The 15,717-nt window shown below is 46.5% G+C and overlaps 1 protein-coding gene across 1 annotated transcript in view; it reads right to left on the bottom strand.

Moving 5' to 3' along the window:
• Nucleotides 1–15,495, bottom strand: part of PTCHD1 (patched domain containing 1) — a 37,247-nt gene extending 21,752 nt beyond the window's left edge. Inside the window, exons 1-2 of the mRNA XM_058045459.1 lie at nucleotides 15,079–15,495; nucleotides 2,445–3,105 (exon numbers count right to left, since the gene is read on the bottom strand). Coding sequence (XP_057901442.1) covers nucleotides 2,445–3,105; nucleotides 15,079–15,429 — 1,012 coding nt within the window. The 5' untranslated portion in view covers nucleotides 15,430–15,495. The remainder of the gene's footprint in view (nucleotides 1–2,444; nucleotides 3,106–15,078) is intronic.
• Between the last annotated feature and the right edge of the window lie 222 nt (nucleotides 15,496–15,717).

The raw sequence follows: 15,717 nt of genomic DNA, 5'->3' as shown, positions 1-15,717 counted from the left end.
AACTTCATTAATGATGTATACCAGTAAAGGGGCTGTGCCTGAAATGTGTCCGGTGTAATCATTTTTTCTATCTCATTTCTGCTTTTAGCCATGAGATTATGAGTAATAGATACAGGGCTATGTCGTTAGCCAGAAATCCTTTGGCTTTCTAAAGGTCAGGTAATCTATGATCTAATCTGACGGTCACTGGAATTAAGTGGAAGCAGTTCAGCAGGCTGTAATGGAGGCTCTGGGTGTCTCCAGCCTTCAGTTGCCTTGCCTTAAAACATCCTTTATAAGCAAAACAACATCTAGGTATGAAATACATCTCAAAACGCATGAATCTTGCCTTTGTACTTAAAGAAGAAGAAAAAAAAGGCCAACCTGCCCTTCTAGCTATCTGCCAGCTTAAAACAGTTCCCATTAAAAACTCCAAAATGCTGTCAGTGCCTTCTGTTCACCTGTTGATATTCCCATCCCTTGGGAGATTTTATGCAGCTGGGGAAGCGGGCAAGATTTACACGAACTTGGCTGCTCTACCTTGACTCGTTCACAGTGGGACCTGAGCTGCCCTTTTAAGAGTGGAATACTTCAACCAAGCAAGAGCAAAAAAAAATCAGGAAAAAGAAAAAAAACCTAAAAGAAAAGCAGAATTGACTATACAGCTTGGCACTTAAAGGAGCACTAAAATAGACATATGAAACTTTTCATAGTTATCTGTAAGTCTTTGAGGATTTCAAGTCTCAGCATTGTCACTACTAGTAAATTAAAGATCTGAAAGGTTGTCCCAGTGAGCAGATATTTGATCCCTAAACAAAGTTAATATTTCATATTTTTGAGTCAGTTTTCTCACGTACTTTCACTTCATATGTCTGGACTTTAGACTGCTTTTCTGCTACTCTTGTAACACACCAGAAAATCCCCTCCTATCTAAAGTTACACTTCATATACACTACTTAGTTTGAGGAATTGAATTTCATAATACATGAATAGGCATAAAAACCCACCAAAAAACCCCAGAGACTCAGGTTAGAAAGATACCCTTCTTTTGACTCTGACTTTCTGGCACTGCATTTCCTCTAGATTACAATGTAGTTTAATTTTCACGGATGTCATCTGGAAATGACAGCCGATGTAATGTAGCTGGATTCTGTTTGTCACTGAATATATTCTGTATGTTAACTGGTAGTGTGATGCACTGAAGCACAGTCTTTAATTAAAGTGAAACAATACCACAGTGCAGCAGCACTACAGTACCAGCACAGCACAGGAACCTGGTGCTGGATATAAAAATAGCTGTGCTCAAAACGTGTCATATCACTACATGATGTGACTAAGTCAGTGGAGACACTCTTACATTTGAAACCTGAAGGATTACTGAACACTGATTTTCAGCTGGGGAAGCTGTGATCAAATCAATGCATGTATTATTCTCCACAAATGAATAATGGCATGAACAAGGACATATTAAACACCTACAGTGCACAAAGCTTTTCACACTGGTTATGAACCAACCAAAAACAAACAAAGAGGCTGTGAACTCTCCAGAGCTCTCGTTTTGTCTCCTGTGAAGTCCTCCTGCCTCTTTGGGTACAATAGGCAGAATTCCCACAAATGCCCTGGTGCCAGCAGGAGAGGGCTCTGACTTTGGTTTGGGAACAAGATGGCCAGACTGCTGTCCTCCCCTTTCCTACCCTCAATGAAAATAAAACAAACTGAAACCACTCCATACTCCACAGTGAGTGAAGGTGGAACAAACCCCAGGGAGATAAGGATATCTCTGCTGGCACAGGAGCCAGGGAGCAGCCAGAGCCCCTTCCCTCCATAACCCTCTGCCGTGGGATGTGCTGGTACTGAGCTTGCAGGTCCATCCCTGACCAGGGCTGCCAAAGTTCTCAACCCAGGGCTGTGAAACTCTCCCTACACTTGCTCAGCCAACACAAGGGCTGCTGGAGAAATGCAACCCAGAAACAACTACCACTCTTATCCCACAGGGAGGCACCTGCCAAGCCAGGACAGCATCGCCCTGGTCTCCAAAGGAGCCAGCACTCCCTAAATGCCCAACATGGGCAGCCCTTTGATTTGCCAGCACAGCTGATGCTGCCAGTGGTGCATGGGGACCACTGCAAAGGTCTCCCTCCAAAACCAGAATCAAACATCCACAGAGAAGGAGCAGCTGGGCTCCCTCACTGCAAAAGGCAAAGCATTTGCCTTGCAGTGGCAGTTCCTTGCTACTGCACAGGCTGCACATCCCACAGCATTGTGCTGTGCCATACTAGAGCCCCAGACATGATTTTAATGTCCAGGCACCATAAAAACAGTTTAGGAAAAGAGGCAGTGTGGATTTGGCATGGGGCAGTGCTGCAGGAATGAGACAACAGGAACCATGCAGTGATGCTTGTCTGCTTGCTGGGAAATGCATCAGGGAGGCACAAACACACAAAAGAGAGAGAGGAGATAGTTACCTAACATGACGAAGGGGATTCCCAGGAAGGTGGAATTGTATTTCCCACCAGTGAGATTGATGATCCCAGCAGCAGTCAGGGTGGCAAGGGTCACTGTCAGCAATCCCAGCAGGCCAAGCCAGGGTTTGCTGCGGACACAATCCTGCATGGAGCAGCAGAGAATGGCCAAGGTGACCACAAGGACCAAGCTCGTGATCAGGTAGCGTTCTGACACCCTGCTCGTCTTCTGGAAATCCTCCTTCAGCGAAGAGGAAGTGAAAGGGTACATTTTGACTTTCCTGTTGGATTTCTGGAAAAGTTCAACAGTGTCACAAAAAATGGACTCCCACTTCTCTGCCACCATGTCATTCAGGGAGTTGATTGCCTGCAAGTAGTAGGTGAGCTGAATGGCTTCTGCAGACTTCACCCGGTCCTTGCTGTGCACAGTGACCCCACCGAGCTGATGCCCATTGTACACTTCCCTGCCATCCTTTAAGTGAGTAATCGGGTAAGTGATTGCAAAATTAGTTCGATTAGAAGAACGAGCAGCCTTTAATTCCTCCAGTACATGCACTATGTCGTCCACTATGCATGTCTTGTCATTGTTCAGGATACATATATGGGCAAACGTGTAATTGAAACCAGGTCTTTGAACTTGGATCCTGGTCACTGCAGAGTGCAACTACAAGGGAAAGAGAAATCACACACGTTATTCACCAGTTCATCTCGAGCAGCAGCAGCCAGAACCACAGCAGCTCCTCACCGCTGTCCCTTTGCTATTGATCTAAGCAACAACAACAAAAGTTCTGGTGACTGCAGTATTAATAGCACACTCATTGCAAAAAAAAAGATAAAAAAAAGGAAACATGCATCAAATCAGCAGTATTATTCCCCAGTGTCCTTTGCTGGTAACTCTGACATAATGTGATGTGCATATGGGCCACGTGCAGCTGCTGTTTGGCCTCTCTAAATAAGTAAACTCAACAGGTCCAGCTAAAGCCCAACCATGTCCAGGGACACTGTTGTGCTCAGAATTGCCCAATTACCCTCTCAAGAGATCAACCTGAAGTACAGAAGGCAGAAGAGCACCGTGACCAGGTGTGCCACCCGTGCAGGATGTGCTGGCAGCCCGGCAGTGCAGGGGACCAGTACAGGCCACAGCTTCATGTCCTACCTACAGAGACCATCGGCATAGCAGGGAAAAGAGATCTGGCAAAAACTAATTTGCCCTCTTTTCTCCTCTCTCTTTCCCCCATCAAATCCTCAGCAGTCTGAGAGCAGGAAGCAATGGCAGAGACAGACACTGGTTTTCTCTTGCTCTCTCTGAGAGGTTCTGGTAATTAGTGAGGGTCCCCTAACTTTAGGGTTTGTAGGTTATTTAGGTGTGGCAGGTCTTAGTGCACCTTCCTTTTTGTTTCTCATCCTTCTCAAGTTTGCCATGCCTGAGCTCTGATCCCAAAAATATTCAGTTTTTTTGAGCATGAAAATATTTTTTGAGCATGAGAAAGGCAGAAAAAATTACCATCGCTTCTTGAAAAATACAGAAAACTCTTGTAACCTTTTCTGAATCCATTTTAGTCAACATAGAAGAAACAAGAAATATAAAATATGGCAAAAGAATAGCCCAAATAGGCTAGAGTTACAGTGTTTAAAAAAAAATATTGAATTTGCTATTGTGTATCATTCTGTCTGATGATAACACTGTTTAAAAAATAGAAGATAGTGTACAGGAGAGCAGTAGAGCTTATACACTCTTCTGAGGGCAAAGGAAAAAATGCCTAATAATCCTGGCTAACCCCCTGTATCATAGTGACTTTTGTGTGGTATTTGAGACTTATTTGCAGCAGCCCACCCAGCCACCCTTCCCCCTCCTAACTTATATGGTACCATCAACCTGATTGTTTTGTGATTCCATTGCACACTCTGTGATGGGTATAAATTTAGTTATGTTGCCTCCATTCCACAGGATAAAGTGACATCATATAGACAAAGATTACAACATTCTTATATTCTCATCTTGTTTCTCTAGCAGCTTGGGGGTGTATTTTTCTACCTTTGAGTAGTTTTAATTTTTTTGACAGAAATAACAGTTCAATACTGACATTAGGAACATAAGTTTGAGAAATGAACTGAACTAACAAATTTTTTCATAGTTCTGTGAGAACATGATACCTGGCCATGGTGAGAAGGAAAATTTTCCATTGTGGTGGGAGAAAAAATGTAATTGTTTGTGCAACAGTTTAGAGTCTTTTGCACAACTTCTTCTAAAGCAAAACAAAATAAAATATTTGCAGAAACATGACAAAGAAATGGGGGAATACTTCCCATCTTTTCAGTTTGGAGTTGCAGAGTTCTGCTGTTTTGGGGTACAAATCCTATTTTATGTGACTACAGTTTGGGGAAAATGCCCTGATTTACCAGATCAAAGACAGATATCTGATTTTAATTTTTTTGCAGTGGGAACTACTGAATGGTTTTCATTGACAACAGCTATAAAACAAGGCATCACATAAAGGATCACAGCTGAGGGAAACCAGGAGGAATAGAAGGAATTTCCTGCCTTTATTAGATTCACAATACAACTCCTTCAGAGAGGATCTATGGAGTGACACAAAGCAGAAGAAACTAAACTGACATGCAACTTTAATCAAACAGTGTGTGTTGCTATTTACCCACCCTGCCTCACTGCAGCATTTGCTTCCTTCCACATCTGAAGCACTTTCTTCTAATATTTAGCATATAAAATAACCTCATCTATTACTTCATCTTTAGTGAAAGGCTAGAAACTAAATGTCATACCTAAAATACTCCTTCCCTCTTGGAAATGATCATTCCAGGCTGAGGAGCTTGTTCTGCAGCAGTGGCCTGGTGCTCCTGAGACCGCGCTGGGCTGGAGCAGGTGCTGCCCATCCCACCTCTCAGCAACGGGGCTTTGGGGAGCACAGGGAAGCAGGCAGACAGCTCTGTGTCCTGGCACATCCTGGCAGCTGAGCAGCCCCTGGAGCTGGCTGCAAGCTTGTGCAGTTTAGAGCAGCTATGAGATATACTCTGAGCTTTGCCAATGGCCACAATGTTTGGTCTCAAATTGGCGGCAAACAGCCAAAGAAGAGGAAAGCTTGCCATTCCCTCCATCCCAGCAAAGGATGCTGAGAACTGCACCAGCATGCCCAGGGATTCAGCACTGGGAATTCTGACCCAGACTTCCCTTCTCAAGACAAACACAACACTTTATCTGCACTTTTTTCAGACCTGATGCTAGGAAAGCCCTCTGCTGCCTCAGCGCAAGGCAGGGTGTGCTGCAGCGTGGTGCAGCCTCTCTCTCCTTTCTCCCTTTGCTTGCCTGTGGCAGCCCGAGAGCCACAGGGTGCTGCCTCCTCCCTGAGGAGAGCTGCAGTCCCATGGCACTCTCCTCTCTGCTGCCATGCTGGGAATTCAGCTGTGCCACAGCCATAACCCTGGGTGAATGGCATCCACAGAAAACAGAAGCTCCAAGAGCTTACAAGGGCACATCCTGTGAGTTCACAGGATTGCACAGTCTGCAATTTGGCTTACCTATGGTACACCAGGAGGTCCCCCAGGAAACTTCAGTCTGATGGTAAGGGTTGTTGTGTGATGGGGACAACATCAGCAATATGCTAATGCATAATGCATATTGCACTACTCAGTGCAGAGGTTTCTAATAGCAAGTAACCATTTAACTTGGAATAAACCTGGCACCTAATCCTGGGACAAATGACTGGCTACCAGATCCTCACTGAGCCAGCTGTTCTCCTTACTGATCCTATTAGGAGAAAGGGAAATTTAAAGGAATAACAAAATCTGAATGAATGGTTCTTCTTGAAGGGAGACATGCACTGCTTGCTCATCACTCCCAGCTTTTTCAGCTAGCTAACAGTGCAAGGAACCAAAAAGCAGCTCACTGCTGAGATGCCAGAGCACTGCAGCATGAGAACTGCACAGCACCACCTAAGCTCCCTCACCATAGTGGCACACAATCCCTGAAAGTGTTCAGACATGAAATAATAACATTAATTTCTTCCTTCTGCCATTGTTTAAACAGTGACCATTCCTTGGACTTCCCCTCTCCTTTCTGAAAATGGTATTTCTGTGTCCTGCACCACCTTAGAGATTTCTAGAACAGTGTTTTCCCTTAGTCTTTAGTCATTTGCATTTGGTAACATCTTGGTCTTGGTCTTTGCTTACTTTAAGTCCCATGCTCCCTTGGTTATTTATTTTAGACAAAGGAATGATGGTTTCAACCCGGAGACAAATCCCTTGCAGCAAATATCTCCAGGTGAGGGCTGTACTGGTCTCACACCTCCCCACCAAGCCATGTCTAAGCCTGTGGCACAGCTGACAGATGAGAGGTGGTGAATTTGCACTTCCCTGCCAGCTGGTTCTGTCCATGGGCCCAGGAGGACGCCAGGAAGCAAAAATCCTTCCACTTATCCTGGGCTATGCCATTTGCACCAGGCCCTCAGAGAGCCATGGCTGGAAGTTCTTCCAACTGTTTTAGTTTTGGTGGTCCTCCTATCTCTGCCACCAGCACAGGAAGAGAGGTGCTGGGAGCCAGAGCCCCTCAGTAGGGTCAGTTTGGGGGCCCTGGGATGGCCAAGCCCCACACTGGGCTCCATGAGCCAGCTCTCCTCTGAACTGAGCTTGGCACAACTTTCAGCAGTGCCATCAAAGCTGAGCCTGAAGGCAAAAGGTTGTACTTGGAGATGTATGGTCAGGACAGAAAGGAAAGCTTGTTTTTATTCTTAAGTCCCTGCAAAAGGTGCAGGAAGCTACAAGAAGGGGTGAGAAAAACCTGTACCCCTTCGCTTTGTTGAAAAATCCTTTAATTCAAAAGTGAGAAGGTATTTCCAGAATTTTGTTAATTTAATCAGGTAACAAAGAAGTCTGCAGCCTCCCTGTGAAGGAAACAGATCCCTTCCCAGCAGGGATGGGTTAGAAACTGCTGATTCATCTGCACAATGGTCCAATCCCAGAAATCCTTTAAACTCATATTACATAATTTCCTACCCCGATCAAATCTGTGGGCAAAGGGGATGAGGACCCAACCACCAGTGTCCCAGTTGGATCTCATCTTGCTGGTGGCACAGCTTTGCTCCCAGGGAAACTCCACAGTGACAGCCACAGCAAAATGCAGTGGGACCATTCAGTCTTTAACAAGCTCCCATGCCCAGCTCATGAAAACACATCCTGACTCTCCTGGAAGCTGGGTCAGCCACAGACATCATTTCTAATCATAAGGATGTGTACAGCTACCTCCTGCTTATCATATATACCTCAAAGATATGTTTGGTTTTGCTGCTGAGCAGTGATATGCGGTGTTTATTGAGGACATAACTCATTGTAAGGACTTGACTATACTTTGTGCTTGACATACAGTCAATGAATGGCCAATGAGACAAAACTAGCTAGATATATGAATGTCCTCCTGCACTGCCAGTGATCTGGCAGGCAGACTGTTTAACTCTCAGGAGCACGTATGCAGAGCCATATTACCTTGGTGTTGCTGCTATTATTTGACTTATTTAGTCTTGCAGTCTCCATCCGATGGTTCAAATCCAATATTAGCTTTGCTTTTCAGTGTTGCCACTCAGAATATTTTTGCTGTCATTTTCACCAAGTCTGTTGTTTCTGAGTCCTGGAGCCTGAAGTATTGCCTTTTTTTTTTTTTAATCACAGCTTTCATTAAAAAAAAAGAAAAAAATTGTCTAAACTCATGATTATGGTGGAAAGACTGGGAAGGCTCTGAACTCATTACCTATTACTGTTTAAAATTTTATTACTGTTTGGATTCAAGTCTGAAAAACTAGAAAGCAGGATGAAGACAATAATTTAAAATATACACTTCATTTTTATGAGATGCTGGTTTACTCTTTTAGTAATTTTTACAGGTAACTTGTGCCAAGGAAAGTGAAGAGGAGAAAATGCCTTTAATGGATAGCTATAAATTTCTCCACTTCTTCTATGATCTCAGTAATCTCTGGCATTTCATACCTTTGCAGTGTACTTTTTTATTCACATCAAGAGGTGGCCTCAGTCAAAACGTAAAAAGGTTATGAGAGGGAAAAGACTTGCACAGCTTCCAGCTTAATTTACAAAAAATCTCCACTGTGGGTTCTGCAGATAGGGGCAGAATTAAACCTTCAAGAGTGCATTTTCATCAGAAGGTGCAGAGAGGGAGGGCAAGGGAGCCCCTGGCCAGGCTGTGCCCTGCTGTCAGTCCGAGACTGTGGGTCCAGGCCAGGGGTTCAGAGAGGGTGGTGGCAGTGGCCTGCTGGCCATGCCAGCCTAGCAAGGGATGAGGAGCCTGCACACAGCCAGCAGAGGAAGCCAACAGATCCTAATGGCTCGGGATAAGCATTAGAAGTCACAGCTGGAGAGCAAGCAGCAAGGATTGCTCTGAGTAGTTTGGCTCTTTTTCTCAGTCCTACAATCAGGTTTCCTGAAGAGACGCTAAGACACTAATTATGCACGGGATTTATTTTTGCAACTAATTTTTTCAGCTGTCTAAACCACAAGGATTTATCTTTTCTCCGAACAATTTTCAGAAAAATAAAATCTAAAAATGGTTCAACTACAAGTCATCAACTGAGGGACAACTATTAGTGCTCGGAGCGGCAGATGTGCGTACATTTCCATTTCCATCTGTCTTCTTGGTAGCTACAGAAAATCGCTAGATATGATTTTTCTTTTCTAATCTGAAGTGGAGAAGCTTTTATAGTCAATACCATCTTAATTCTGACACCTTGTAAAGCCCACTCTTGTTTTTTGGGCTGACTGCTGCTGGATGACAGGACACCTGGGCAGCAGAAACCTCTCTGCGCAGCCTGGTGTGCGGCAACAAGATCAATTTTTCATGATGGGGAAAAAAAGAACAAAACTTCTCTCTTCTGTCTGATCTTGCATCAGTTCCACCACGGGTGGCTTTCTCCATGCACTTCAGATGTCTCCATGAACACCCTTCCATCTTTGTACTGCTTCTCAGGGGGCTCTTGCCAAGCAGAAGCCTGAGGAACAGCCCCTTCTGCGCCGCAGGGAAACCTTAATAGCTGCAGGTTCACAGCCCACGGTCTCGCTTAACAACTCGGCTCCTCCTTCTGTCTTTCAATAAGAAAGAGGGGGTTCTCTGGCTGCAAACCCCAATTTAAAGGCAGGGTCTTGTCCCAGCTTTTAGGAAGTACAAGTGTGGTCAGTGGGGAGCCCTGGCAGCTCTCCCTCAGCCCTGTGGCACTGCCTGGGGGTGGCCTGGTCTCGGTGGCTGTGATGCACAGATGTCCCTGGCCTCCTTGTGGGCTCTCCCTGAGGGGTGATCCCCCAGCACACATAACACATCCAGCCACCTATTGAAAACACCTGTCCTCCATGTGTTCTGCTTGCTAGAGGGGAAGCAAAGTCTGACCTTCCAAGGCAGGAAAGGCAAGGCAACATGGGATGCTGGGCATTCTGAGCACGGGCTGCTCGGCTGGCAGGGAGCATCACACCATGGAGTGAAGCAGGAGGGAGAGCAGAGGGGCCCTGTCCTGGCTGGTGCTACTGGAGCAGGGCCAGGGGTGGGGGGCACCAGGGGGATGTGATCATCCTCCCAGGCACAGGCAACTTTAGGACTTCTGCTCCAGGCGCTGCCCAGCGCCTGCGGGAGAGACCAAACCCTCTTGCCTGCAGGAATCACTCTGAGGAGCTGCTGCTGCTGACACTGGAGCTCAGGGGGGTTTCTGCACACACTTCCACACTGTCCTTGCAACGTGCTATTTACCTTCCCTCTTCCTTGGCTGGGCCTGGATCTTACCTGCGTATCTTAATTCTCATCTGTTTTCGCATAAGATACATTTTAGCCCTGCAGCATTGTGCTGCTATGACAACAGGCTTGCACTTCTGCTGCTTTCACACCCTTGTTTTTCTTGTATTAGGACTCTTCCCCTCATCTTACAGCCTTGCTCTAAAGACATGACTTCATCCTTTATTTTGTTTTCAGCAGAATGCACTGTGTGTTCTATTGCCTGTTTCTCAAGAAGTGTTTTTAGTGCCCGAGCTACCCTGAGAAGGTGGAGACCTACTACATCCATTGCTAGATCCACAGCTGACTGCCTGTGTCCAGGCATTCAGGAGTAGCCAAAAGTTTCTAAAAAATGGATACCTTGTGTTATTCAGGGTTGCAACAGACCCAGCTTTCAATCACAACCGCCTTCCACCGACTTTGGAAGTAATGGTTAAAGCGCGCCGTGTTTGTACAGCAAAGCAGTTGGGAATACCACAGACAAGGGAACGTGGTTATTTCTAAACAGGGTTGTTTCCTCCACGAATTTCCTCACACGTACAAAGTAAGTGAGGAAATCCGTGAGGACCGCAGACAGAGCGTGCCAACACACACGTTAACAGGAACAGAATAATTAGGGAGCAGAGAGAGGAAATAAAACCCCAACAAGTATGAGGTCTGCAAGATTTTGGAGCTAAACTGTTTTGTTCTGCAGCAATCAGAAGTTCTGAAGTTCTTAAATAAATGTGTCCTTAAACGGAAATAACTGAGTTTACTTTATTTGTGTGTACAAATACATATTTAGTCAGCTACCTAGATCAAATAATGGCCAGTTTAGGAGAGAAGCAATCTATAAGCACTACAAATCTGTAGTTAGTAAAGGTTTCTTTAAGAAAAAAAACCCTTGTCATCTACAGATTTTTATAGAAGGAAACTGCAAATACAATCCCCTTCAGTAAGGCGTGTTACATTTCAATCCCTTTTCATCTTTATGTCTTGATATCTTAAGCGGAGTTTTTGCCAAAAAAATATTAGTACTGTGTTATTGTTATAAACACAGTAATGGAAATGGAAAGAGAATATTTTTCTGCAAAAAAGGGTAAATCTTTAATTCAAAAAAGTCTTTAGTACGGTGCAGTTAACTCACTGTAAGCATACAGGAATAAACAGAATCAGAAGGATCGGTGTGTCAAATTCTAAGTTCGAATGTATTTTCTGAGGTTCAAAAATCTGTCAAGGTCTGTATTCCCACGAGTTTGTATAACTTTAACCTAACAAGTCTCTCGCTGCAAGTGAAAATATCACCATGAAAGGATAGGGGGGCTGTTGTAACACTATTTTTAGGTGGGATTCTAGGTTTTTTAGAGAATTTCTACAGACCTTATATAATCATCTGAACCTCTGCATGATGGTCCACATCAAGTATCCCAATTATTTTTGCTTTTCTAAGCACTCATTGGAAATGCAGGGGTAAAAGCACACTTTCTTCAGTTAGGGGTTTTTACCTCCTACCTCTCTCTCTCAAAAGACAAATCTTGAGGAAGAAACGTCCTGCACAACAACAGCACAGGATGCCAGTTACCTATGCTCAGCTATAGAGCAGGTACTGCAGCAAGTAAAATTTCATTATTGTCCTCCCACAATATCTCAGTCTCAGGATGCATCTCTTCCATATCTGAGATTCTACCAAGGCTTTTTATTGGAACACCTATTCAAGACCAGAGACAGGATATGTTTAGATTTCTCCCTTCTGCAAATGACTATGGCAGCTGGAAATGCAATGTTGGGATGGCAGGCCCAGAATGGTGCAAGCACTTACAGGGAGCTATGAGAACGATGGATAGACATTTACACAAAAATAAGAAATAAAAGAGTACTTGGCATCATCTCAAAAGCAAAACTATTCTGTAAGGGAGCCACACACCTCTCTGCTAAGGAGGAGAGCCCCTGTGTGGAGCAGCTTGTGCGTCCATCAGGAGCTGGGGCTGTGCTGGGAGCAGCCAGTGTGGCGCTGGCAGATGTGCACTGACAGTGGGAGCCCTCCAGCAGCTCCTGCTCTGGGAGCTGTGCCTGAGACCTGGGCTGAGACAGTCCTGGGGCTGAGCCTGCCCAGAACCCCCTCCCAGCCAGCAGCAAGGGATTGTGCAGCACTGGCCATGGGGACTTGTCAGCCTGGTCATGTGCCCACCAGGAGCTGCACTGAGCTAACCAGAGTGTGTTAGAGATGTCACCATAACAGTAATTTCATTGAATAATGAACTGACTTGGATGTTAGACTGATGAACTTTTGACAGGACCATCTATGTTTCAGTTTCCACTGCTCAGAGCCCAAAATTTTGTATCTCTTTACTCAGGAACAGTAACAGAAGATGACTTCTTCCTCTGCCTAGATCAGGAAAATCCCCTTTCCTTGGCACATGACTGGGGAAGCTGTCTCATTCTTCTCCCTCTCTGGCAGATGAAGTGGGATATGGCAGGTAAGGAAACCAACAAGATGTGCTGCAAGAGCATCCAGCATCTGCCTGGGGCAACCATCCTCCTGTGCCTCCCATCCTCCTGCTTGTGGGTGGAGATGCAGCAACAGCCATGTGAGAGGAGCCAGCATCCAACCTGACATTTATCCCAAAGCAAAACCTCTCCCTTGGGGAGGTCATCCTCCAGAAAAGGAAAGATAAGCAAAAGCTGCCGTGTTGGTTCTCTGAAACGTGAGTGGGATTTACTCTGTGGTTTCACCCAGGACACTTATTTACAAGCACAGTCCTCTGAGCTGGTTGGCTCTGGACTGCGGCTGGGGCTGCCTTTGCTCCCTTCTCCCTTTCACAGAACCAAAGGTGTATAGGAAAGCCTTGATGGCCACCTTTTCCTTTCTCCTTCCCTTGGTGGGCCCTGTTAACTCAAGATGATGTAGGCCTGCATCACCACAGACAGAACAATTTTGGGAGCTAGGAGCCCTCCCTCCTGTTTGCTGTTCTGCAGCCCATGGGATGGGCCATCCCCAAGGCTGGACAGGCAGCTGCCTGAGCCTGCCTCTGCCCACAAACAGAAGCATCATCAGGAACTTAATCCATTCTACACAAAACATACTGGAATTAACTAGATAAGTAGAGAGTTGGAAATAATGCATCAGACGTGTCTGACAATGTCTAAACAACCAAATGGCAATGGTGTTCATTATCTCACTAAAAGAAAAATAATATTTTTCGTGAATTTTGTCTATTAAAAATGGGGCTGTGTTAAATACTGACAGAACTTTCTAAGTTATACCTCTCTTGCTGACGTGATAAATCTCATGCAGAAGTTTGCCTGCAGAAAGATTCTGCGTACCATTTATTTGTGTGTCACTCTGCTATTGATAAAACTACAGATCTCCAGAGAAAGCAGTATAGAGAAAAAATCCATTATCATTATTGTCCTATGACTGAGTAAATGTGCATATACTGGATGCAAATGCAATTCACAGTGCAAGAAAATGAAGGAATGAAAATAATTTCTCTGGAGTTTTCTCATTCACCAGTAACATTGCTGTTACTGTAGTTAGTGAGTTGACACTCATTAAATGTTTGCTTATTACTGTTGGGTAATATGTCAAAAAGATAACAGAAAATACTGTGTGGCTCTGTACCACAGTTCTGTATGTGCCTACAGTGGAAATTAAATATAAATAAATTCACTGTAACAGTTATTTCATTGTTTAGTAAAGAGAGAGGTCTCCCTGAAATCTCTTACAATAGGTGTTTGCATCTGTTTTTTCATTTTAGAAGAGACACTCCTTGAAGCGATAAAGAAGAATTAACATTGGCTTTTATATGGGCTGACAGTTTGACATTCAGGGAAAAAAAAAGCAAACCAATGCTGAAATCTTTTGGGCTTCCACAAGGCAACAGCAAAAATGTGCAGGATTGAGCTAGCCACACCTCTGCTTATTTCAAAATGTTCCTTTCCTTTCTCTTGAGTGAACTTGACCCTCTTAACACTCAAGTTTTTGCATCTATCATCCCTGTTTTTCTTTCCAGGATTGCTCAAAACTACTGGGGCATAAACTAGAGCACCAGCTTGAAGAAAGGCAGGTTTCTGACATGTTATGATCTATAGCACAGTGAGATGTCCTGTCAGACTGTGACTTGCACACTCCGTGCTGCTCAAGTGGGAGGATGCTGCCCGCTCTAACTTGAACCGGCAGCACAGGCTGCACCATGCCTGCAGTCTACAGCTGGGCTGGATCTTCTCTTCATCTATGGAATCGGTGCTGGTGGGCTGGGAGTGGAGAGGAAAAAAACACTACCCACTAAAAATAAGCTGCTGAGTTATGTCATTTGCCTTGATGAGCAGAGAGAAGAAGGTTTTGTGGTACCCCTCTCCATGCAGAAGTGCAGTCCAGACACAGCAGCAGCCCCTTAAACCATTCTCGGCAGCCTGATAGACTGGTACCTAACTGTTTTTGAAGTCTGAGTTTATGAAAGCCCGAGATGCCCTAACTCGGGAGCACAACTGCCAGGCGAGTGGAGAGACACCAAAAAATTATTTAAGCCAGCCAGATTGCCCTTCTCGCTCACCCAAAGCAAATAAAAGCAAAACAGGGAAAAAAGAAAAAGATGGGGGGTGGGGGTGGAAAAAAAAAAACCAAAAAAAAAAGGAGGGAGAGCGCAGATCCCGCGGCGCGGGCGGGGAGCGGGGAGCGCGGTGCCGGCTCCCGCGGCGGGCTGGCGTCCCAACTGTTGCAGGGAGGTGACCGGGGAGCTGCGGTGGCAGCGCCCGAGCCGGGCGGGCACAGCACGGCATGCGCGGCTGGGTCCGTGCCGGCGGCAGGTGCGGGGAGCGGGGCGGGATGCGGAGCGCCGGGCCGGGCCGGGGAGCGATGCTCGGGGCCGCGGGACCCGCCGGGGTTACCTTGAGGATGAGATCGGTGTGGTGCTGGTCCAGCATGTTGGCCTTGCGGAAGGAGGTGATGATCACCCGGCCGTACCTCCCAGGCGTCTGCAGGTCGGAGTAGAGCCGGTGCTTGGAGCGGTTCACCGGGAAGAGGCTGTCCACCAGGTTCCTCTCGATCTTGGCCAGGCTGTGCGTGGGGGCCAGGAGGTGCTCCACGCTCTCCTCCACCTGGTAGCGGCTGAAGCTGGCGCCCAGCAGGATGGAGATGAGCACGGGTGCCGAGGCGAAGAACACCGGGTGGCTGGCGACGAAGTGGCCGAGCCGGGAGAAGGACGTCCCCAGCCCCCTGTGCAAGACCTGCCGCAACATCCTAGTGCGGAGGGCGCGCAGGAGAGCGAGCGCCGCGCCGGGGCCCCCGCAGCTCCCCCACGGCCCCCTCAAGACCATGGGGCAGCCCCGCCGGGCGCCGCCTCCCCGCCGGCCGCGGCTGCGGGGGGCCGGGGGCGGCCGCCGCGCGTGTGCGTGTGTGTGCGGTGTGTGTGCGCGCCCGCCCGCCCCTGTGCGTGCGCGGGGCGCCTCGGGCGCTCGTCCTCCCGCAACGCCGCCGTGCCCGAGAGGAGTTTCCCAGCCCCTCGGTGCCCGACTTCCCAACCCGCC

The sequence above is a fragment of the Melospiza georgiana genome, chromosome 2 (genome assembly GCF_028018845.1).
Source record: "Melospiza georgiana isolate bMelGeo1 chromosome 2, bMelGeo1.pri, whole genome shotgun sequence".
Taxonomy (NCBI): Eukaryota; Metazoa; Chordata; class Aves; order Passeriformes; family Passerellidae; genus Melospiza; species Melospiza georgiana.
The sequence above is the reverse complement of the archived record's forward strand: the minus strand, read 5'-3'. Positions and strand labels throughout refer to the sequence as shown.